This window comes from Boleophthalmus pectinirostris, unplaced genomic scaffold (assembly GCF_026225935.1).
Source record: "Boleophthalmus pectinirostris isolate CB_2022bp ecotype Guang Dong unplaced genomic scaffold, ASM2622593v1 HiC_scaffold_19, whole genome shotgun sequence".
In the NCBI taxonomy this organism is placed as follows: domain Eukaryota; kingdom Metazoa; phylum Chordata; class Actinopteri; order Gobiiformes; family Gobiidae; genus Boleophthalmus; species Boleophthalmus pectinirostris.
Window position 1 is genome coordinate 43,074,812 of NW_026571140.1, and position 23,587 is coordinate 43,098,398.

The following is a 23,587-nucleotide window of genomic DNA, read 5'->3' on the forward strand; positions in this document are numbered from 1 at the left end:
ACCTGCACACGAACAATCTGCACTCGTACGACCTGCACTCGTGTGACGCTGAAAAACTAAAACATGAACTATCTCCTATACAACACACACACGGAACAGACTCACCATCATCAGCACCTCTTCTGTCACAGAAATAACACACATAATCCACAGAGTCGTGTCATTTAGTCCAAAAGAAACTGATCGCATCAGCGGCGCAAGGAGCGAGTTGTTTTTATCGCCGCTAACAGTTTATGCTAATTAGCCAAACGGTCTTAAGTTTCGTTTCTGTAAAACGTAAACAAATGTGATCAGAGCTGAATGATCTGATCAAACGGGCTGATGTGTCTATAGTGTTTATGGTTTATATGTTGTAAAGTTGAGTTTATTTATGCAGAAGATTTGAATGAAGAATCTGCACAGTGGATTGTGGGAGATCTCGTAGCTCCTTAGCTTCTTATGCTAAAGGAGCTCACGGTTTGTATTTTTCCTGGTTTATGAAATTGATTTAAGTTAATTTTTGCGCCTGCGCATTTGTAAGATTATGTCAAGAAACCAGGGATACTCCATTTGATCATGTATATGTGGATATGAGTGTCCCGGTTTCTCAGTGAACATGTAAACACAGTAACACGAACACTGACAGAACCGGGATATGGCTAATAACCGGGTTATTGATGTGCATGTGACGCACTCATAGACACATTTATTAAAGAGAACAATAATGGAGAAGTGAACCCAATAATGCTTTGGGATTCAGTGAAAGCTCTTCTCCGCGGAAAACTAATTGCAAAAACTACCCATTTTAAACGAGTTAGACTAGAAAAATATAAAAAACTGATGAATTCCTTGAAAGAGTTGGAACATAAATTTAAAACTAAAAACGACTCTAATGTACAAAATCAGATTGTGAAAGTAAAAATCCAAATAGAGGAACTACTGAACGATGAGGGTGAGAAAAAGGCAAGTTATCTCAAACAAAATTATTATGAACTTGGCCCTAAATCTGCAAAATTATTGGCTCGAAAACTACGAAAACAACAGACTGACACTTCAATTTATAGAATTAAGACCCCAGACGGTGGAAACTAAACCTGAAATCATAGGAAAAATTCTAAAAGAATATTATCAGAAGCTTTATTCACAAGAAGGGACAGTAGATAAACAGTTGATCAGAGATTTCTTGTATTCACTAGACCTGCCCAGTATCAGGGAGATCCAAAACAAAATGATAACCAAAGAAATCACAATGGAGGAATTGAACAAGGCTATTGGAAGACTGAAGGCCAACAAAACTCCAGGTGGGGACGGGTTTCCAGCAGAATGGAACTGAATATTTCATGAAAAACTTAACCCAATATTATTAAGATCTCTGAACTGGACATTAAAGGAGGAACAAGTCCCCCCATCCTGGAATGATGCAACTGTATCTTTAATACCTAAGGCTGGGAAGGACAGAGACAAATGCTCCAGTTTTAGGCCAATTTCAATTTTAAATATAGATTGCAAATTATATAATTCAATTATTGCTAAAAGGCTAGAACCATTCATTATAGAGCTGATTGATGAGGATCAATGTGGATTCATGTCGGGCAGACAAACCCAAGACAATATCAGGAGAACACTCCACATACTCCATAAAATACAAAGCAGTAATCTTAGCACGGCCCTCATAAGTCTGGATGCTGAAAAGGCCTTGGATAGGGTGGGGTGGGAATTCTTATACCAAACTTTAGAAAGATTTGGGTTTAATCAAAACTCTATAAAAATCATTAATTCCATTTATCAAGGTCCTACAGCTAGAATAAAAGTAAATGGATCTCTGTCAGGTCGCTTCTGTCTTAGTAGAGGAACCAGGCCGGGTTGTGGGTTAAGCCCCACCCTCTTCTCTCTGTACATTGAGCCGTTAGCTCAGGCAATTCATCAACATGATGGAATAAAAGGTATATTTATATTGGGGAAAATGAACACAAAATGAGCTTGTTTGCTGACGATGTCATGTTATACATGAGAGACCTGGACAATTCTCTCCCCAAACTTTTGGAAGTAATAAGAAAATTCCATGAATGTTCTGGATACAAGTTGAACATCGATAAGACTCAACTGATCAAACTCAATTACTCACCTAGTGATGAAATTCAAAAGGAATTTAATGTTAATTGGAGAAGAAAATCTATAAAATGTGTGTCACTTTGTAAAATAAATGATAACCCCTGACTGACACTATCAGAAACGACTTGGGCAGATGGTCAACTTACCCACTGGATTTTAGTAGCAGGATAAGTGTAATTAAAATGAATATTCTCCCTTGGTTACTATATTTATTTCAATCCCTCCCAACAGAAATTCATGCTCAGCAATTTGCAGTTTGGGACAAAATGGTATTGAGATTCATATGGGGTGGAAAAAAAGCAAGAAAACGTTTCTTCACTTTGCAGCTGCCAAAAAATAAAGACAGAATGTCTCTGCCAAACTTAAAACTGTACTTTCAAGATGCACAAGTGCGCCCTCTAGTTCTCTGGTGTGATAATTCATACTCTGCGAGGTGGAAGAACGTTGAGACCAACATACAGGGCTACGCTGTCCAAACTTTGCTAGGGGAGAACAGTATACCTGACACAAGTAGAACTAAACTTAACCCAGTAACCATATTTTCTTTGGAAATGTGGTTCTCTCTAATGAAACAATTGGACCTAAAAAATAGTCAGAGGATGTTGAGATGGATATTCCCTCGATAAAGACTTTAGGCCCGGGATATATGACTCTGTTTTCAAACAGTGGATGGACAGGGGTTTAACAGCTCTTTGCTTGGTTATCAAAAATAATGAAGTAAAGTAAAGAATTCAATTTAACCTAAACAATCAGGACTTCTTCAGATACCCACAATTAAGGGATTATTACAACACAGATTAAGAAGAGGTCTTTGGGCAAGGTCAGTCTGATTATTGAAATAATGTGTGGTGCCTATCATCAAAAAAACTGTAAAACTGTGTCAAAACTTTATGATGTTTGATGGAGAATCTGAATGTGTCTTCACTAAGTGTGAAAACAAAGTGGGAACAGGAGATAAGATCATTAGTACCAAATGTGTAATTCATTCCAAACTTCTACAAACTCACAGCAGTGGTGGGAGTTTAATTGGAAATGCTTGATCACATTCTTCATCACAGCCCATGTTAAAAGTAAACATCTTGGAATCCAACAGGCTTGTACGAGGAACTGTGGTCACTTGGACACAAACCAGGGCAGGTCCCTGTCCACATCTGCTCTAACTACAATAAACTTTGGTCTGTATTTCAAAAACTCAAATGGATTTATTATGTTTTTCTCCAAAAGATATATAAATTGTTTCCACAAAACCTGAAAACTAAACATGAGAACTACTACATGACATCACAAGGTGGAACAGAGCATTTTGAGCTTTGGAGATGTAAACAGACATAAGGAAATCATTGGAGTTTAAAAAACACTTGATCAAACATTGACAGGATTTTTATGAACCTAATTCTTCATCACAATATTGTAAAACCATAAAGAACTCAGCCCCAGTAAAGAAGCGTCTGTGATGTGCACAGAGCCAAAAGGAAGTTCAAGTTTATTAAGACCAATCCAAGGTCAGTTCACACTTCAGAAGGAGCAACACAAAACCTCCTTTGGATGAAGACATTTTATACTTCATCAGACGTTCTGCAGCTGAACCACTCTATATGACTGCTTTCTTTGTTTACAATGGGCTGAATATGGCAGCAGTCTGGGAGTGCAAAGGAAACCCACAGGAACAACTTCTGAACTTTTGTCTTGAAGCTCTTAAAGTGTGTTTTTTATTATCCCTGATACCAGAAGATTAAAGTAATTTCACCTGTGTTTTTGCAGATGATTAATAAGTGACTGTGAAGGTCGTACAGAAAACACTAATAAAACAATAAAGTCAATTCAATAAACTTTATTCTGCAGAACTAATAAAAACTACAACAAAACAGGGACAGAAAACTGCACAAAACCACAACAAACAGATACAAGAGCGACACAAGCAGCAGGCTGGAGTTTTGTTCACATTTTAATACAATATTTGGAGTGTGAATGTTTTGGATTGTCCGTCTCTTGTGACTTTTTGCTCTTGAATCTCTTCAACTGGGCTGAAGAAGAAGGAGCTTAAACTTTGGATTTTCACAGACGGCAGCTGGTTCTTGGATATTTCTATTGACACTTTGCAGTGACGTCACTGGGAGGGGTCTACATATGTCTATCTGTATTTCTCTATAATTCTGGTCTTATACATTTTTATAAATGTGTAAATAGTTTTAGAGCCTTTTAATGTTTCATCCAGACTGTTCCACAGATGAACTCCTCTGATGGAGACACATGGACTTTTCAGTCTGGTCCTCACATGAGCTTTGTGAAAGAGGCCCGCTCCTCTCAGACTGGACTCACTCTCTCTGGGTCTGAACATCTCTTGGATCCTCTGAGGGAGCTGATTATTATGTGTCTTAAACATCACAACTGCAGTATTGAGATCAACAAGATCATGTCATTTTAATGTATTTCATTTAATAACAAGAACATTTGTTGATTCACAGTAATCTGCATTATTGACAATTCTAATAGTTTTCTTTTGCAGTAAGAAAATGGAATTGATATTTGTTTTATAATTATTCCCCCATATTTTCACACAATAGTTAAAGTATGGAAGGATGAGAGCGTTATATAATAGTCTGAGTGCATTTTGAGTTACACAGTTTTTAATTTTACATAATATAGCAATGATTTTTTGTGATCTTTGTCTTCAGTATGTTTATGTGCAATTTCCAATTTAATTTATAATCTATATTTATCCCCAAGGTTTTTTATGTGGCACCGTTTATTTATTTATTCAATTTCCAAAATTAGTTAATTCATATCAAACCATTTGTTTAAAGTTACAAGTTCAGTTTGAACTTTATTCAAGAGATGATCAAGATCTTGTTCAGATCAATACAAGCTGGTGTCAGGAGCAAATAAAATACTCTGTACATTTTTTACACTTTATCGATATGGTTTATGTAGATTATAAATAATTTGGGGCCCAGTACAGATCCTTGGGGAACTCCATGTGTGATATTCTTCTTGGCTGAGTTTACATTATTTATTTGAACATATTGATCTATAACAATTATGTCACTTTTTATCCAATCATGTGCAATGCCCCTAATCCCAAACCTCTCCAGTTTGTTCAGTAGTAATGTGTGGTCTATTGTGTCGAACGCCTTAAGTCTATAAAAACACCAACAGTGTTCTCTTTCTTATCACATGCAGTTGATTTCTTCTCCACCAGTTCCACTGAAGTGGATCTACTCCATCTAAATCCATATTGTTGTTCACTAACAGATGGTGCTGTAAATGGTAAATATGGAGTGGTGTTGTTGGACATAATTTGAAGTGATGTCATCAGAATAAATTGGAAATAATGATGTTGTTGCAATAGTGACGCAGTCACACACAGAAAAACAAAACAGCAGCTGAATCCACTGCACATTTATTATACGTATTGTATCAGATGAACATTACACTTTACAGTGAAACAAGACGAAGTGGCAGCAGACTCCAGTTTTTTTATTCACAGATCAAGTCAATGACAAAACTATAAACTGTCTACACAAAAAATATAAAATAACCTGCATATAAATGTGTAAAATTTGATTTAACATTTTGTTTTGTAATCACAGAGTCATTGTTTGATCAGTGTTTAGTTATTACAGTTTACATACATTAGAATCAGTTTGGTATTTCCACAAAACAAAACAAAATTTATTCAGATTGTAGAACTTTATAATCAAATCAGAAAATAAAGTCCATGTCCAGGTGTTGGTTTGTGGCATCATTTCTAACAGCCAAGTTTACGTTTTACACAGACAGAGGGAGAGGTAAGTGAGCAAGGAACATCATTCCAGTTTTTTTCTGTACCATAACCAGATTTCCACACAGTCTTCATTATCATTCCAGTCTGTTTGGTTCTCTGGCACTCCACTTCGTAAACACCACTGGAGAACCGTCAGTCCAGAGCCATGTTCCTTCTTTGTGGATGTCACTGAGTCCAATCCAAGGTTCGTCCCAGAGCTTGATCAAACTTCCGGATCAAAACTCTTCACAAAGTTGTGTTCTGCCAGACTGTGGATGGACACCAAGGTTGGGCGCCCTTGAGACAAACAGAACCTCTCTGCATCAGCCCAGGTCTCCTACGTGTGGCCACGTACTTGTAACAGCGACCGTTGAAGCTGAACCAGTACATGGGGACAGGTTCCCCCGAACCAGCTTCACTTCACTGAGCTCAGGTGGAGCATCCAAACCCAGGGACACACCCAGAAGCAGCAGGAAGAAGATGGACGACTGCATGGTCTTCATCTCAAAGGCAGAATCATGATCCAAACTGTGAGAGGGGTTTTATAGGCCGTGTTTGCAGTCGACTTTGACCTCATTTATCAACTCATCAAAGGTTAGAAACACTTCATCAAACATTGATTTTTATGGTCTGACTTTTTATTATTATTCCAGTAAAATCATAAGGAAGTTAGTTGTTTTTATGTATTTTACAATGTTGATATTTGCTGTATAATTGTCAGATTACAGAGGCCTGGTGGAGCAGCCAAAACATACACCAGGATCAGAGAATATATTTGACCTGAGTCTTTGTCTAAGGCAGTGTCCAGCCACCCTGCAGAGGAAACTTATTTCTACTGTTTGTAACCTCCATCTTGTCCTTTTGATCTTTACCCAAACCTCATGATCGTAGGTGAGGGCAGGAGTGTAGACTGAGCGGTAAATCAAGAGTTTTGTCTTTTGACTCGAGCTTCTTCTTCACCACAACAGTCCAGTACAGCGACCACATCACTGCAGACGCAGAGAGACGCCTGAACTCCTCCACTCGAGACAGAAACTCTCCATCACCTGGAGAGGGCGCCACCTTTTTCAGGTCAAGAACCGTGACCTCAGATTTAGAAGAGCTCATCTTTATCCCAGTCACTTCTCACTTTGTTCAAACCACCAGAGTGCATGTTACAGGTCCTGGTTTAGTCTGGTTTAGTCCTGGTTTAGTCCTGGTTTAGTCCTAGTTTAGGGTTTAGTCCTGGTTTAGTCTGGTTTAGTCTGGTTTAGTCCTTTCAGTCCTGGTTCAGTCAGTTCCTGCGTTCTGACCTGGTTTGAAGAGCACGGTGGCCTTGAGCAGGCGAACGGGGGTCTACAGAGAGGTTCTTAAGCGTGTAACCTCCTGGAGCAGCCTCAGGTCAAGCGCTCAGACCGGACTTGCCCTGGACGTGCAGAGCTCGGCACGGCAGCAGGGGCAGGAGTCCAGAGGCAGAGACCACTGCACCGCACACAAGAGGAAGAGCTCACTCCCGCCTCCTAGCAGATCACTGCAACAACACAACCTGGTTGTGACGGTTTACCTGGTTTAGACCTGGTTTAGTCCTGTTTAAACCTGGTAGACCTGGTTTAGTCTGGTTTAGTCCTGGTTTAGACCTGTTAGTCCTGGTTTAGTCCTGGTTTTTCCTGGTTTCAGTCCTGGTCGGTTAAGGTTTAGACCTGGTTTAGACTGGTTTAGACCTGGTTAGTTCTGGTTTATCCTGGTTAAATCTGGTTTTCCTGTCCTTGGGTTTAGTCCTGGTTTAGTCCTGGTTTAGGTCTTGGTTTATCCTGGTTTAGTCCTGGTTTAGTCCTGGTTCCTGGTTTTAGTCCCTGGTTTAGTCTGGTTTAGTCCTGGTTCAGTCCTGGTTTAGTCTGGTTTAGTCCTGGTTCAGTCCTGGTTTAGTCCTGGTTTAGTCCTGGTTTAGTCCCTGGTTTAGACCTGGTTTAGTCCTGGTTTAGTCCTGGTTCAGTCCTGGTTTAGTCCTGGTTTAGTCCTGGTTTAGTCCTGGTTCCTGGTGGTTCAGTCCTGGTTCAGTCCTGTTTAGTCCTGGTCCTGGTTCAGTCCTGGTCCGGTTCAGTCCTGGTTCAGTCCTGTTTTCAGTCCTGGTTTAGTCCTGGTTTAGTCCTGGTTCTGACCTGGTTCAGTCCTGGTTCAGTCCTGGTTCTGACCTGGTTTGAAGAGCACGGTGGCCTTGAGGCAGGCGAACTCGGTGGGGTCTACAGAGAGGTTCTTGAAGCGGGTGTAGACCTCCTGGAGCAGCCTCAGGTCCAGAGCGCTCAGACCGGACTTGCCCTGGGACGTGCAGAGCTCGGGCACGGCCAGCAGGGGGCAGGAGTCCAGAGGCAGAGACCACTGCACCGCACACAAGAGGAAGAGCTCACTCCACGCCTCCTCCAGCAGGATCACCTGAACAACACACACCTGGTTTAGACCTGGTTTAGACCTGGTTTAGTCCTGGTTTAGTCCTGGTTTAGACCTGGTTTAGACCTGGTTTAGACCTGGTTTAGACCTGGTTTAGACCTGGTTTAGACCTGGTTTAGACCTGGTTTAGTCCTGGTTTAGACCTGGTTTAGACCTGGTTTAGACCTGGTTTAGACCTGGTTTAGACCTGGTTTAGACCTGGTTTTAGACCTGGTTTAGACCTGTTTAGACCTGTTTTAGACCTGGTTTAGACCTGGTTTAGACCTGTTTAGTCCTGGTTTAGTCCTGTTTAGTCCTGGTTTAGACCTGGTTTAGACCTGGTTGTCCTGGTTAACCTGGTTTCATCTGGTCCTGGTTTAGACTGTCTGTTTACCTGGTCTGGTTTAATCCTGGTTTTCCTGGGTCCTGGTTTAGTCCTGGTTTAGTCCTGGTTTAGTCCTNGTACATGCAGTAGTACTACATGCAGTAGTAGTAGTAGTCAGTAGTAGTAGTACAGTAGTAGTAGTAGTACATGCAGTAGTAGTAGTAGTACATGCAGTAGTAGTACATGCAGTAGTAGTACAGTAGTAGTAGTAGTAGTAGTAGTAGTAGTACAGTAGTAGTAGTAGTAGTAGCAGTAGTAGTAGTAGTAGTAGTAGTATGCACAGTAGTAGTAGTGCAGTAGCAGTAGTAGTACATGCAGTAGTAGTAGTAGTAGTACATGCAGTAGTAGTAGTAGTAGTAGTACATGTATTGTGCAGTAGTAGTAGTAGTAGTAGCAGTAGTAGTACACAGTAGTACAGTAGTAGTAGTACTAGTAGTACAGTAGTAGTAGTAGCATGCAGTAGTAGCACATGCAGTAGTAGTAGTACATGCAGTAGTAGTACATGTAGTAGTACATGCAGTAGTAGTATATGCAGTAGTAGTAGTACATGTATTGTGCAGTAGTAGTAGTACATGTATTGTGCAGTAGTAGTAGTACATGCAGTAGTAGTACATGCAGTAGTAGTAGTACATGCAGTAGTAGTACATGCAGTAGTAGTAGTAGTACATGCAGTAGTAGTATATGCAGTAGTAGTACATGCAGTAGTAGTAGTAGTAGTAGCAGTAGTAGTAGTACATGCAGTAGTAGTACATGCAGTAGTAGTACAGTAGTAGTAGTAGTACATGCAGTAGTAGTACATGCAGTAGTAGTAGTACATGCAGTAGTAGTACATGCAGTACATGCAGTAGTAGTACATGCAGTAGTAGTAGTACATGCAGTAGTAGTACATGCAGTAGTAGTACATGCAGTAGTAGTAGTAGTAGTACATGCAGTAGTAGTAGTACATGCAGTAGTAGTACATGCAGTAGTAGTACATGCAGTAGCAGTAGTAGTAGTAGTACATGCACCTTTAGACCTGGTTTAGTCCTGGTTTTTAAATCTGGTTTAATCCTGGTGTAGTCCTGGTTTAGACCTAGTTTAGACCTGGTTTAGTCCTGGTTTAGTCCTGGTTTAAATCCTGGTTTAAATCCTGGTTTAGACCTGTTTTAGTTCTGGTTTAGCTCTAGTTTAGTCCTGCTTTAGTCCTGATTTAGTCCGTGTTTAAGTTCTGATACAGTCCTGGTTTCGTCCTGGTCTCCTCTTGGTCTGGTCTCGCTCTGGTCCTGGTCCTGCTCTGGTCCTGCTCTGGTCTTGGTCTGGTCTTGGTCTAGTCATGGTCCTGGTCCTGCTCTGGTCCTGGTCCCGGTCCCGGTCCCGGTCCAGTACCTGGTCTCTGAAGGGCAGGTTGGAGAACACGGGGAGGTTCTTGGCCCATTTGACGGACATGAAGAGGAGCCGCGCCGACGTCTCGTAGACGCTCTCTGAGGCGGAGGGATACAGCGACACGGGGAAGTCCGAGGCGCGATCCGGCTCGTTACTCGTCACGTCGATGTTCTCGTCCACTGAGGAGGCCACAGGAAAAGAGTCAGATGCCCTCCCACGCCCCTGCAGACTCCCCCGTGTGTCAGATGCCCTCCCACGCCCCTGCAGACTCCCCCGTGTGTCAGATGCCCTCCCACGCCCCTGCAGACTCCCCCGTGTGTCAGATGCCCTCCCACGCCCCTGCAGACTCCCCCGTGTGTCAGATGCCCTCCCACGCCCCTGCAGACTCCCCCGTGTGTCAGATGCCCTCCCACGCCCCTGCAGACTCCCCCGTGTGTCAGATGCCCTCCCACGCCCCTGCAGACACCTTCTCCTCTCCCTCCTTCTCTCTCTCTTTCTCTTTCTCTCTCTCTCTCTTTTTCACTTTCTTTCTCCTGTCTTCTCTCTCTCTCTTTCTCTCTTCCTCCTTCTCTCCCTCATCTTTCCTTCTCTTTCTCTTTCTCTCTCCCTGTAGTAATAGTAATAGTAATAGTAATAGTAATAGTAATAGTAATAGTAATAGTAGTGTTTGTTTTTGCGTTGGAGCGGGTTTCTCACTGTCCTCCGGCTCCAGCTTGGCGCACGTCTCCGCTGTCATGATAATTATAGATTATATTTTAGTAATAGTAACAGTAATAGTGATAGTAATAGTAATAATAATAGTAATAATAATAGTAATAGTGACAGCCTTTTACCATCTAAAAAACAGAGCAAAAATCAAAGGTTTACTGTCTAAATCAGACTTGGAGAAACTTATCCATGCGTTTGTCTCCAGTAGGTTAGATACTGTAATGTTCTGCTCACTGGTCTCTCCAAACGAGCTGTGAGACGCTGCAGAACATCCAGAACATCCAGAACATCCAGAACATCCAGAACATCCAGAACATCCAGAACGAACTGCATCCAGCTCGGGTCCTGACTCGAACTAGGAAGTACGAGCACATAAGTCCTGGTCTCAGGTCTCTGCTCTGGCTCCTGTGGCTCAGAGACTTTAAAGCAGCTCTGCTTGTACAAGTGTCTCCATGGCCGAGCACCAAAGTCCATATGTGACATGTTAGTGTCATATGAACATCTCACACTCTGAGGAGCTCAGGGACCAACTCCTGCTGGTGCCCAGAGTCACGACTAAACAAGGGGAGTCAGAGTTTCAGGTTCATGCAGCTAAAACCTGGAACAGTCTGAACATGTGAGACAGACTCTTCTGTGACGCTGTTTAAATCCAGACTCTAAACATTTCTGTTTAACTGTGCAAATAACTGAAAGGTTTTCATTCCGCACTCTTCTCTCCAATTTATGTCTCTCTTTTTAAATTTTAATCTTCATGATTATTTATGTTTTGATTTGTTTTTATTATGATTTTAATGTATTTCTTATTCTGTAAAGCACTTTGAATTACTTTGTGTACGAATTGTGCTGTACAAATAAACTTGCCTTGCCTTGAAAACACACAACTAGAAAACAGAACACACAGATAATAAATGAATTAGTTAACTCAAAGTTAAGGCATTAACGTGTCCGGGCCTAAACTTCAAGTCGACTGCTGTACTGTCTCGGTGTGAAAACTGAACTGAGCAACCGAGCTCCAGATAAAAGCCTGATGAAGTGGTACAGAAGTTCAGTCCCAACAAACTCCTCTTGTGTTTTGCAGCTCCAAAGTGTGGGCCTCAACCGGGCGTGAACATGCAGAAAGGAGCCTACAAGGTCCTGAAAGACGTCCCCAGTGTTCAGGCGTGTGAGCAGAAGTGCAACCAGAACTCGGCCTGCACCTTCTACACCTACGTCAGCGACCAGTGGACAGCGGACGTCCGGTAGGTAAAAGTCTCCTTACACTGGTGTTTTTAATTATTCTCATTTTTCTGTTGTATGTGAAGCTCTTTGTGTTACTTTTCAAATCTATGAAAAGTGCTAGACAAATAAAGTTTGATTGATTGATTGATTGACAAAACAGAAACTTTGAAGTCATTTTTATTTGTTTCACACTCTGGCGCGTTAATCTCTTTTGCCTGTGTGGGGCAGTATTGTACTTAAAGTTGCACTGTGTAACTTTTTGGTTGGAGGTCCAGAGACAAGCAGGTGGTGGACCCCATCACCAGAAAAGCTGTGTAGTGCACAATTAATCCAGTCCAAGTTTATTTGTATAGCACATTTTATAAACAAAACAGTTTCCAAAGTGCTTCACACAGCAGTTTAAAAGATTTTACTTGGAAAATAAATAAATAAATAAATCAGCAGAATTACATTTCAACCATGAGGAAACTAATAGAATCCATCAATAAAATAATAATAATAATAATAATAATAATAATAATTAATGAGAAAAAATAATAAAATCAATACATAAAAGCAGTACTAAAAAAAATTAAATAAATAAAATAATAATAAAATCAATGAGCAAAAATAATAAAATCAATACATAAAAGCAGTACTGAAAAAATAAATTAAATAAATAAAATAATAAAATAAAATCAATGAGCAAAAAATAATAAAATCAATACATAAAAGCAGTATTAAAAAATAAAAATAAAATAAATAAACAAAATAAATAATAAAATTAATGAGTACAAAAATATCATCAATACATAAAAGTGGTACTAAAAAATAAAATAAATAAATAAAATAATAATAATAACAAAATGAATGAACAAAAATAATAAAAATCAATACATAAAAGCAGTAATTTTATTTTTTTTTATTAAATAATAATAATAAAATTAATGAACAAAAATATCATCAATACATAAATGCAGTACTAAAAAAATAAAATATATAAAAACAATAAATAAATAAAATACACAGAGGACCCACGCGGTGTTAAAAAGCCATAGTATAAAAGTCTGTCTTAAGATGAGACTTAAAACTCTCCACTGTGGGGGCTGTTCCAGTGTTCCAGAGTTTGGGGCCAAATTAATGAATTAATTTATAGTATATTAGTAATAAAAGCAGGGCAGGGGTTGGTATTTTGCTGACACGTTTGTTAAATTGATTTTCAGTTAACACCAGCTCAATAAAGTGTCTCAAAAGAACCACAAAAAAATGTATATAAAATTAATAATAATAGCAATAATAATAATAAAAACAGGGCCGTTGTTCATAATTGTGGAACATTTAATCGTGAAAAGCAGCAGCGTGGTCACATATCCTGAGTTATTTCTCTCCCACAGAAAATATTACTGCTTCCTCAAGAGCGGAAAGCCCACAGTGGTGTCCAAATACCCTGGAATGATCTCGGGATATGCAGATCGAGCCTGCAAATAAATCTCAGGTAACGTCCCATTCTGTCCCGTTAAAGGCGCACTGTGGAACCTTTTGGCTGGCGGTGCGTCGCCTGTTTGTTTCTGTTTCTATTTTACTTTTATTCAGTTACAGGTGGTTTTATCGCTCAAAAATACCTAGAAAAACAGACATTCTGACTGTGAGCGGCGTCTCCTCTCCACAGATCTGACCTGTAACTCAAAAAGTCCATGAGATATCACCACTGCAATATTTTACTAAAGCACAACCTGTTAATCTGGAAAACCTCAGCAAGTATTTAAAACTCTGTCTCATTTAAACCTAAACCAGAACTACACCAGGTCTAAACCAGGTCTAAACCAGAACTAAACCAGGTCTAAACCACCTCTAAATCAGGACTAAACCAATACTAGACCAGGTCTAAACCACGTCTAAACCAGGACTAAACCAGGTCTAAACCAGGATTAAACCAGGTCTAAAAAAGAACTGAACCAGGACTAAACCAGAACTAAACCAGGTCTAAACCAGGACTAAAAAAACAACTGAACCAGGACTAAACCAGAACTAAACTAGAACTAAAAAGGAACTGAACTAGGACTAAACCAGGTCTAAACCAGGACTAAACTAGGTCTAAACCAGGACTAAACTAGGACTAAAAAGGGACTGAACTAGGACTAAACCAGGACTAAACTAGGACTAAAAAGGAACTGAACTAGGACTAAACCTGAACTAAACTAGAACTAAAAAGGAACTGAACTAGGACTAAACCAGGTCTAAACCAGGACTAAACCAGTTCTAAACCAGGTCTAAACCAGGCCTAAACTAGGTCTAAACCAGGACTAAAAAGGAACTGAACTAGGACTAAACCAGGTCTAAGCCATTTTAAGTCCTGGTCTGGTCCTAGTCTCAGTCTCAGTCTGCTCTCGGTCTCAGTCCTGGACTTGTGTCCCTATTTCAGTCCCGGTCTCAGTCCTGGTCCTGTTCCCCAGTCTCAATCCTGATCTCAGTCCTTGTCTGGTCCCGGTCTAAGTCCTGGTCTCAGTCCCGGTCCGTTTTTTTCCATTATTCCTTTAAAACACAAAATCAAAAACTGAAAAAAACGAATCATTATCCGTTTTTTCATTTTGGTTTTGGAGACAAACGATGAGGAAAACAGTTGTTGTTTCGTTTTCTTATTTTTGGTTTTATATTGAAAAAACGAATGAACAAATGACACACACTTTTGCTCTGTTCTAGAACTGGATTAGTTGATGATTTCTGACCTCCGATAAAGTGCTCGCTATAAAGTCTGCAGTGTTTTGACGGCTGCCGCACTTGGCCTCCTTTTGCCGGCTTGTCTGTGGTCGGGTCATAAACTCCTCGATTTATGGCAGCTCCACTCGTCTGACAGCTTCACCCGGGAACCGATACAACTGAACCCGTGTCTTTATCTCTCTGCTGATTACAGCTCTGTGCGCAACACTTTTCCGGCACGTGTCTTAATGTGAACGACTTGAAAACGTGCCAACTGTACGATGGCGCTCTGTCGGTGGTCCGACTCTCTGGAAGTGGATCAGGGACACACGCAGGTTCTCTGTAAATGAATTCTCTCGTCTGTTTTCATACATAAGGCGCATTAAGCGAAACAAAACAGTCAAACTTTATTCGACTCATTCAGAAAAACTCTCAACGTTGTTCAGTTGTAACACATAAAATACAAAACAATACACTCACTTTTTCAGTTCATTCCTCTTCTACAAATCCAGCAAATTCTTCATTTTCGGCGTCTGAGTTTTGGGCGATTTCGGCATCGAGCCCAGAGTCGGTCTCGTCCCTGTTACTTCGCTGTTCAGTGATGGTTCGGCCTTCGTGAAAGCTCGGACGACACTTGAGCCCAGGTGTCCAGAATCCATGGGCAGATCGTGGAGTAACTCGCTCCGTGTTGCCTCCCTGCCTTGGTGAATGTGGATTAGGGTCAGTCCACCTCAGTTCACCCAATGAGTTAAACCCTAATTTGTCAAATTTTGATGAAACTTGGTGTATAGTACAATATGGAACAGAACTGTATGAACTTATGTGTGAACTTTTGTTATTATAATGGAACATTTTATTGTAAATTATTAGGAATGTCCCGATCATGGTTTTTTTGCCCCTGAGTCCAAGTCATTTGATTTTGAGCATCTGCCGATACCGAGTCCCGATCCAGTACTTCTATAAAACATTATGAAATGAACAAAGAGCAAAGAATAAGATCCAGGATGTGTGCAGGATCAGATTGTAACAATTTCAGTGTGTAGTATTTGGGCTGATATTTGGGTGTGAAAAATCAAATGTCCAAAAACTTTAATTTTATTAACTTTTCTAACCATGAACCATCATTGTTGAAAATCTTGACTTTCACCACAGTTTGGTCTTGGAATGTGTAACTTAGTAAATGTAATGAACTGGACAAAACAGGAACCAGATCAGAATCAGATCAGACCTGAGACTCTGCACCATCTACACTTTGTATATTTGATATTATATGGAAGCATGTGCCTTACATTTTTAACATTTAGTGCGTGAACACAGACAACAGAACCACAGGTAACATCACCTGAGCGCGGCATCGCCCAAAAGTCTCAGTGTGAGTGCATCTCTAGTACAACAGACGCTGGGACAGACAGTCGCGCTGACTGGACGTCCCTGAGCAAATCCCACGCCTCAGATTAAAACAAAAAACAAAACAAAAAAACTGCTGTGTATCTTTAGTGTGTGTTTATATATGTATATTATTTATCCGATACCTGTTCGGAACATAACTCCCGAGTCCATATCGAGTCTGCAGTCACGTGATCGGCTCCGATTTCTGATCACTAAATTTGATCCTCAGGAAGAATAGACTTTACCCCAGTAAAGACTAATGAGGATCCAATAAATAAATAAATAAATAATAAATAAAATAACTAGCTAACTAGCATTCTAGTAACATGGCTTGTCTGTGGTCGGGTCATAAATTCCCAGATTTATAGCAGCCAGTGTGCAAAATATGCAGTGTGCCCCCTCGATTAACCCATCACACCCTCGAAAAAACCTCAAAAAAACTAAAAATACGTCCAGTTGAAAGTATGACTATGTTCGAAAGTCATAGAAAGTATGACTATGTTCATCCTGTGTTTTAAAGAAACTAAGAACTTTAAATGGGTTTTTGTGGGTAAGATGTTAACAGGGTGTGACCGGCAGATCCTTGTGCACACGTGTCTATGTTTTGGATTATATCCATGAAACCAGGACACTGTTATCACAACACAGATACAGAAAGGAGGAACCAATACAGATGATCATAAATGACTAAGAGGTAAGATAAGAGGTCATAGAATAATTAGAGAACAAACATTTGTAAGTGCAGTGCAAACATGTGGCCTCTCTGTGTCCTATGTGCATTTTACACATTATTTAAGAGGGATTGAGGGGCAGGTCTTGATTCTATCCCAATTTCTTGAAATATGGAAAAGAAAACCCCTCCAGTTTTGACACCTTCAATTTTTGTCAGTTCTCATTTCTTCAGTTTGAAATTCGGCGACCACGCAAAAAAAATTAAAATCAATTGTGAAATCTCAGCAACTGTTACTCCGATCATAAAATTAGAGATTTCTTGGCTATGACTTACCCACACACCAATACCACCAATTTGCAGTTGGTCAATGTGATGGTTCAAACTGCAATTTTTTGGGTGAATTGAGGTGGAATGACCTTTTACTCTGACTACGGTCGCCGAAATGCTCCGACAATCCATCAAGCGGTTTGACTTTGTATCTTACCAAAGTCGTACTAAAACATTTTGACAGATTTTTGAGCGCCGTGTACCACATAAAATCGGTCTGAGGTCAGTAAACACAACCAGGATTAATACATAAGGCACACTGTCGATTTTTGAGAAAATTAAAGGATTAAAGTGCACCTTATGGTTCAAAAAATACGGTACAAAATTTTCCATGGCCAGCCGTCTCCTCCAGTGTCTCAGTTTTTTTTTTCCAAGATCCACCACAGACTCACTCGAGTGGCGGACCCTGGAGACAGGCATCGTTCCTCTGAAGAAAAGTACATTCAGAGTGCATTTTCCTTCACAGTCTAACCTTTTAGTTCTGGTTTAGTTCTAGCCTGATTCATCAGCCGGTTTCACTTTGTGGAAACCGTCTGACCTCACAGCATTAGGATTCGTTCGCCCGACAGTAGGCGGGTACTTTTTAAAATTTAACCAGTCCCTTTTATTTGGTCATGTCATATGTAATGCGCTGCTAACGGGGATAACTGGTATATTAAGATTTTCCCAAATCCCATAGGAAGAAGAACAATAACGTCTTTCCCCTTGAAATTTGTTTGCAAATTCCATAACTGCAAAAGTGAATCAGATGTGTGTGACTGCAAACCTCCGTTCAAACTGTTTCCCAATGGAAGTGAAAAATAGTAAAAGGTGAAGACGATGGGCAGGATTGATCAACAGGAAGGACCAAAAAGCAAACATTTGGCTGTCTAAATCACCCCGAGTTTACAGAGAACATTTTGCATGTAGAGCAGAATTTCTATATAAAAAGCAGTAAATCTCATTGTTTTGACGAGCTGCTCAGACTGTGAAGAGTTTATGTGATGACTAAGCAGTAAAAAAGTGAGGTTATTTTACAAAAAAATGTAAAAAAAAACTCAAAACAAAACACCCACCTAAAATGAAAGCAACACATCATTAGTCCATGCATGAGGTAAAATTATAATATGTTTATTTTGTAATTCAAAATGATCTTAAACGGGCCAGTCGGAGTCAACTAAAGGGTCGTATGTGGCCCAGGAGCTAAAAGCTTTAAAGGGAATGGTCAGATCAGAACTTACAGATGAGCGAGATGTTCTGGTCAATAACGTCTTTCTCCTTGATAAAATTCACCAAACATTCTCTTTATTTCAGCTTTAAATCCTCAATCTCGGGAATCGTTGCCAACACAGAATGTCTGGCTCTTCTCTGATTGGCTGGTGCCTGAACTCACACTTCCAGGGTTCTTGCAAACCGTCTAGTGTATTCTGATTCCTGATCTAGTCCCTGGAGAGAAATTAAATTGAGCAGAGGCACTAGGTGGCGCCAGCCTGGCTAGTTTAGTTCTGGTTTAGTCCTGGTTTTAGTTCTGGTTTAGAGGTGGGGGAAACACGGGAGGAGGCACGGGCCGCTTGGTGTACGAGAGGAGGCTTCGCACATTCCCGGTACCAAACGACCGACGTCCCAGTGTCGGTCCACGGCCCAGCGGTTTGGGTCCCCTGCTCTAGTGTGTGTTATTTCTCACTGTGTACATCGTGGTTATGGTTGAAAGTGTCTCTTTGTTTTCTCACTGTCCTTTTAATTGAACTGTTGTGCATTATTTTGTATAACTCTTATTAATTCTTATAATTGTTGCTGTGTTTTTAGGATGACCATGTTTACCCTCCGTCCAGGGACTACAGATGGAAAATAACCTCTCTGAGCTGGTACTTTTATGGAAACATGGATTAATGAACACTGTCCCTGCTAAATAAACCAAATAAATAAATAAATAAACTTGGTCTGGTTTTGGTTTCTATGAAGAGAGAAAGGTTTAATGCCACACTGTGAAACATCTCCACAAAGAAAAACATCTGACGGACATCCCACTAGAAAAGTTACACAATGCACCTTTAAACGTTTTTCTTATTTTTCTCTCAGAATTTGAACTCTGAAGAAAAACACAAAAAGGCTGTTAAAGACTTTCTTATACATGCATCATGAATTTCAGGACTTCCAGGTCATTGCGCAATTCATACTGAGAAGGATTTTCCCAAAAAGTGATCATCAAACCTCCATGTTTGTTTTCCCAGTGGGATGTGTCTATTGACAAAGTCGATCTTTTCAAGTTTTTTGAACCATATCACTTTTGTTTCTGGTTCTGATATTGTCATATTTTAGTTTTGGGATTCGGACATCGTAATTGTGTGGTTGTTGGATCCTAACAGCGGAAAACGACTCGAGAAATGTGTTTGTGAACTCCATAAGTGCAAAAGTGAATCAGATGTGTGTGACTCAAACCTCTGTTCAAACTGTTTCTCTTCCAACGGAATTGAAAAATATTGAAATGAAACTAGGACACTGTTATCACAACATAGATACAGAAAGGAGGAACCAATACAGATGGTCATAAATGATTAAGAGGCGAGATAAGAGGTCACAGAGTAATTAGAGAACAAACATTTGTAAGTGCAGTGCAAACACCAGAGATTGAGGGGCAGGTCTTAATTCTATCCCAATTTTTTGAAATATGGAAAAGAAAACCTCCCCAGATTTTTTATCAAATGCAAAAATAAATACAGATTCAGATTTGGATTCCTTATGATTTCCCCTTTCCAGAGACATCGTAATTGTGTGGTTGTTGGATCCTAACAGCAGAAAACGGCTCAAGAAATTTGTTTGCAAACTCCATAAATGCAAAAGTGAATCAGATGTGTGTGACTACAAGCCTCCATTGAAACTGTTTCCCAACGGAATTGAAAAATAGTGAAAGGTGAAGGTGATGGGCAGGATTGATCCACAGGAAGGACCAAAAAGGAAACCTTTGACTGTCTAAGAAATCATCCCGAGTTTGCAGCAGACATTTTGCATGTAGAGCAGTAGTTCTGTATAAAAAGCAGTAAATCTCATTGTTTTGATGAGCTGCTCAGACTGGGAAGAGTTTGTTCTGACAAAGCAATAAAAAAATTAGGTTGTCTTACAAGAAATGTCATTTAAAAAAACACCTAAAATAAAAGCAACACAGTTTTAGTCCATGCATGAGGTAAAATTATAATATATTTATTTTGTGCGGGCCATTCAGAGGCAACTAAAGGGTCGTATGTGGCACAGGAGCTAAAATCTTTAAAGGGAATAGTCAGATCAGAACTTACAGATGAGCGAGATGTTCTGGTCATCTGCTCTTAAAGATTCTTAAAGACGGGGCAGCAGCTCTGTGGAGAATTCTTCATCTCAGAATCAAAAATCACATTGTCAAAGTTGAACAGGTTGTATCTGTTCAGTGTGGTACGGAAGCCCTCAGTGGCAAGAGAGATTTGATTTGATTTGATTGGGATTCCCATTAGCTGATGTCCGTGACCCCAGCTGCTCTTCCTGGGGTCCACATATAACACACAACAACAAATAAGACACTTACAGACAAAACAGTTATACAAAGATTAAAATCATTTTTTTAAAAATCATAAAAATAGTTCTTCACTTCTTTTTTAAACCTTAATTTGTTATTGGCTGCTGTAATCTGAAGAGGAAGCAAGTTCCAGAGTGTGAGAAAGGAAAAAAAAGAGGCGCATCATTTTCCAAGTTTTTTTCTTTTCTTTTTTTTTTTTCATCAATGGCAATTTTTTTTTTTTTTTTATCCTAAAAATATATATATGAAAAGATTTTATTTTTTTTAAGTTGTTGGTGCAAAAAACCAACCAACCAACCAACCAAACAAACAAACAAAAACTTAGAAAATAGAGCCCACCTCTTTTTTTCTCTCTCTTGCCTCTCAGGGCTTCTGTAGTATGTTACAGTAATGATAATTTAATGATTTTTTTTTATTATTGAAAACTTTGAGGGTTTGCTTAAAATGAGTCTCAGTAGATTTATTTAAGGTCTTTCCTGCCTGAGACCAACAGTTTAAACAATAAAGTAAGTGAGAAAAAATTGTGGCATGAAGAAAAGCCTTTGATGAGTCTTGAATATGTCTGAAGTTTGCAATATTAAATTTAATAAATTTACTTAGATGTTTAATTTGTTGATCAAAGGATAGAGCTGAATCCAAATACAGGGCTAAATATTCAGCTTCTTGTACATTATTAATAATTTATTCTTGATTACACAGCTCTACTTTACATTTACTTAATTACTGGTGGTTTTAAAGCTCAAAAATACTTAGAAAAACAGACATTTTGACTATGAGCAGGGTCGCCTCTCTACAGATCTGACCTGTAACTTGGTCTGGTTTGGTCTCCATGAAGATGTAAAGGTCTAATACAGGGGTGGGCAAACTTTTTGGCTCGTGGGCCACATAGGGTCCTAAATTTTGCCTGAAGGGCTGGACAGAACACAGGACATGACGTGTTCAGAGCTCGGCTGCATTATATTTGTATTTACGCTCATGTAGGAAGAGCAGTACACACTACAACATCACCACGAAAGATTCAGAACACACGGAAATTTACCAGATGTGCCCCACTGTAAACCACAGGCGAAGATCAATTGTGAGCAATTAGATTCTACTGAGAAACAGTTACAAAGACACGCACACACACGTACACATGTAATACAACAAGACTCTCGTGATGCTCCGTTGAAACTTATAATTCTACGTCTATATACTTTATGGCTTTGATTTTACCAACTCCAAACGGAAGCAGTGCAGCCTTATATCCTGAACACTTCTACTTCACTCATGGTCCGAAGAACTCCTGTAAGAACACTTTCCCATAAAGCATTGCAGCCAACATAATACGCCGCACCTCAATATATATGTAGTGCGCCATCTACTGGGAAACGCCGGAAATGCAGGAAAAATAAAACATCAACAAGGTTTATTATTGTCATTTATTCCAGTTCGGCGGGCCGGATTAAAAGGTTTAAAGGGCCGCATACGGCCCCCGGGCCTTAGTTTGCCCACCCCTGGTCTAATACCATACTGTGGAACATTCCAGACAAAGTAATAACATCTCCACACAGAAAAGCTTTTGAAAACATCAGTGTTGTGTGTTTGTCAAAGAAAACGTAACATGGAATAAAGTTTTCTGCTTTCAAAACATGCCTATGCATACGAGTCATTTTTAAAGACATACTACATGTTTTTTTTTCTCCAGTTTTATTCATTTATTTTAAGAAAAGAGTACAAACTCTTGACAGGTTGTATATGTTCTAGCTCGGCCTGTCATAATAATTATTATATTGACAATAGAAGACAGAATAATATTTTTGGTTATCAAATTGTATCGTGGTACTTTTTCTTTGTACTGGCGGTTGGGAGTTAGTTTTAACATTTGAGCTGTAGAGGGTTGAATAATTAAAGGTGCACTATGTAACTTTTCGTTTGGGGTCCGTCACCTACTTGTTTCTATGGAGATGTCATTGCTCTGCCTGGAATGTTCCACAGTGTGGCATTAAACAGCTCAACTAAACTCACCCACAACCACATTTCAAATAGATCTGCAAAACTGGGCAGGGTCTGGAGGAGTAAAGGGGAGAGTGAAGTGTCTGTCTGTTAAAGTATTAGTGATGGTAAATTTATACATTAAAATATTCTGGGATTAGTGTGGAGGGAGGCCAAGGTGGTACTGGTGTGTCCACTGCTGCTTTACCTGAATCAGAATGCCCGTCAAAGACTCAAACTTGGTTTCTAAATGGTTTTGTCAGTGGACTTTATAATATTACACTGTAAAACTATTTGTTACTGTTAAATCGGAGTCATCTTGGCCAAGTGTTAAAGGACAACCACTGTGAAACATCTGTCTACTGAAGACTGCAAAAATAAAGTCACTTAAAATATGGATCCTTACAGACGTCACCATGAATCTGTGATCAAAATCACTCATGTGTTCTCCAAATATGGAGTGGTGTTGTTGGACATAATTTGAAGTGATGTCATCAGAATAAATTGGAAATAATGATGTTGTTGCAATAGTGACGCAGTCACACACAGAAAAACAAAACAGCAGCTGAATCCACTGCACATTTATTATACGTATTGTATCAGATGAACATTACACTTTACAGTGAAACAAGACGAAGTGGCAGCAGACTCCAGTTTTTTTATTCACAGATCAAGTCAATGACAAAACTATAAACTGTCAACACAAAAATTATAAAATAACCTGCATGCAAATGTGTAAGATTTAATGTTTCTGTATGTTTCCTATGACAGAGTCATTGTTTGGTTATTACAGTTTACATACATTAAAATCAGTTTGGTATTTACACTAAACAAAACTTTTTCAGAATGTAGAACCTCATCATCAAATCAGAAGATAAAGTCCATGTCCAGGTGTTGGTTTGTGGCTGTGGCATCAATGCTAACATCCAGGTTTACGTGTTATACAGACAGAGGGATAGGTGTTTGAACAAGGATAATCATTCCAATTTTTTTCATCACCAAAACCGATTACCCCACAGTCTTCATTTCCTTGCCAATTGTCTGGTTGTCTGTAAGTCCACTGCCTTTAAACACCACTGGAGAACCATCGGTCCA

The 23,587-nt window shown here is 39.6% G+C and overlaps 1 protein-coding gene and 1 pseudogene across 1 annotated transcript; both read right to left on the reverse strand.

The window, feature by feature from the left end:
- Positions 1–5,839: 5,839 nt before the first annotated feature.
- Positions 5,840–6,351, reverse strand: LOC129409177 (lactose-binding lectin l-2-like; annotated as a pseudogene).
- Positions 6,352–7,235: 884 nt separating this feature from the next.
- On the reverse strand, positions 7,236–10,740 carry LOC110172192 (nuclear receptor subfamily 2, group E, member 3). The gene is made up of 4 exons (XM_055154371.1): positions 10,701–10,740; positions 10,008–10,183; positions 8,026–8,263; positions 7,236–7,315 (listed from the first exon to the last, which is right to left on the reverse strand). Exons 1-4 carry the CDS (start codon positions 10,738–10,740, stop codon positions 7,236–7,238), a joined length of 534 nt encoding a protein of 177 aa, XP_055010346.1.
- Between the last annotated feature and the right edge of the window lie 12,847 nt (positions 10,741–23,587).

Excerpts from the sequence above, each read along its gene's own strand:
- LOC110172192 (XM_055154371.1), bottom strand. The coding sequence starts at position 10,740 with ATGACAGCGGAGACGTGCGCCAAGCTGGAGCCGGAGGACA. Across the intron at positions 8,264-10,007 it reads ACCTGCCCTTCAGAGACCAG|GTGATCCTGCTGGAGGAGGC; the intron begins GTACTGGACCGG and ends TGTGTTGTTCAG. Across the intron at positions 7,316-8,025 it reads CACCGTGCTCTTCAAACCAG|TGGTCTCTGCCTCTGGACTC; the intron begins GTCAGAACCAGG and ends TGTGCGGTGCAG.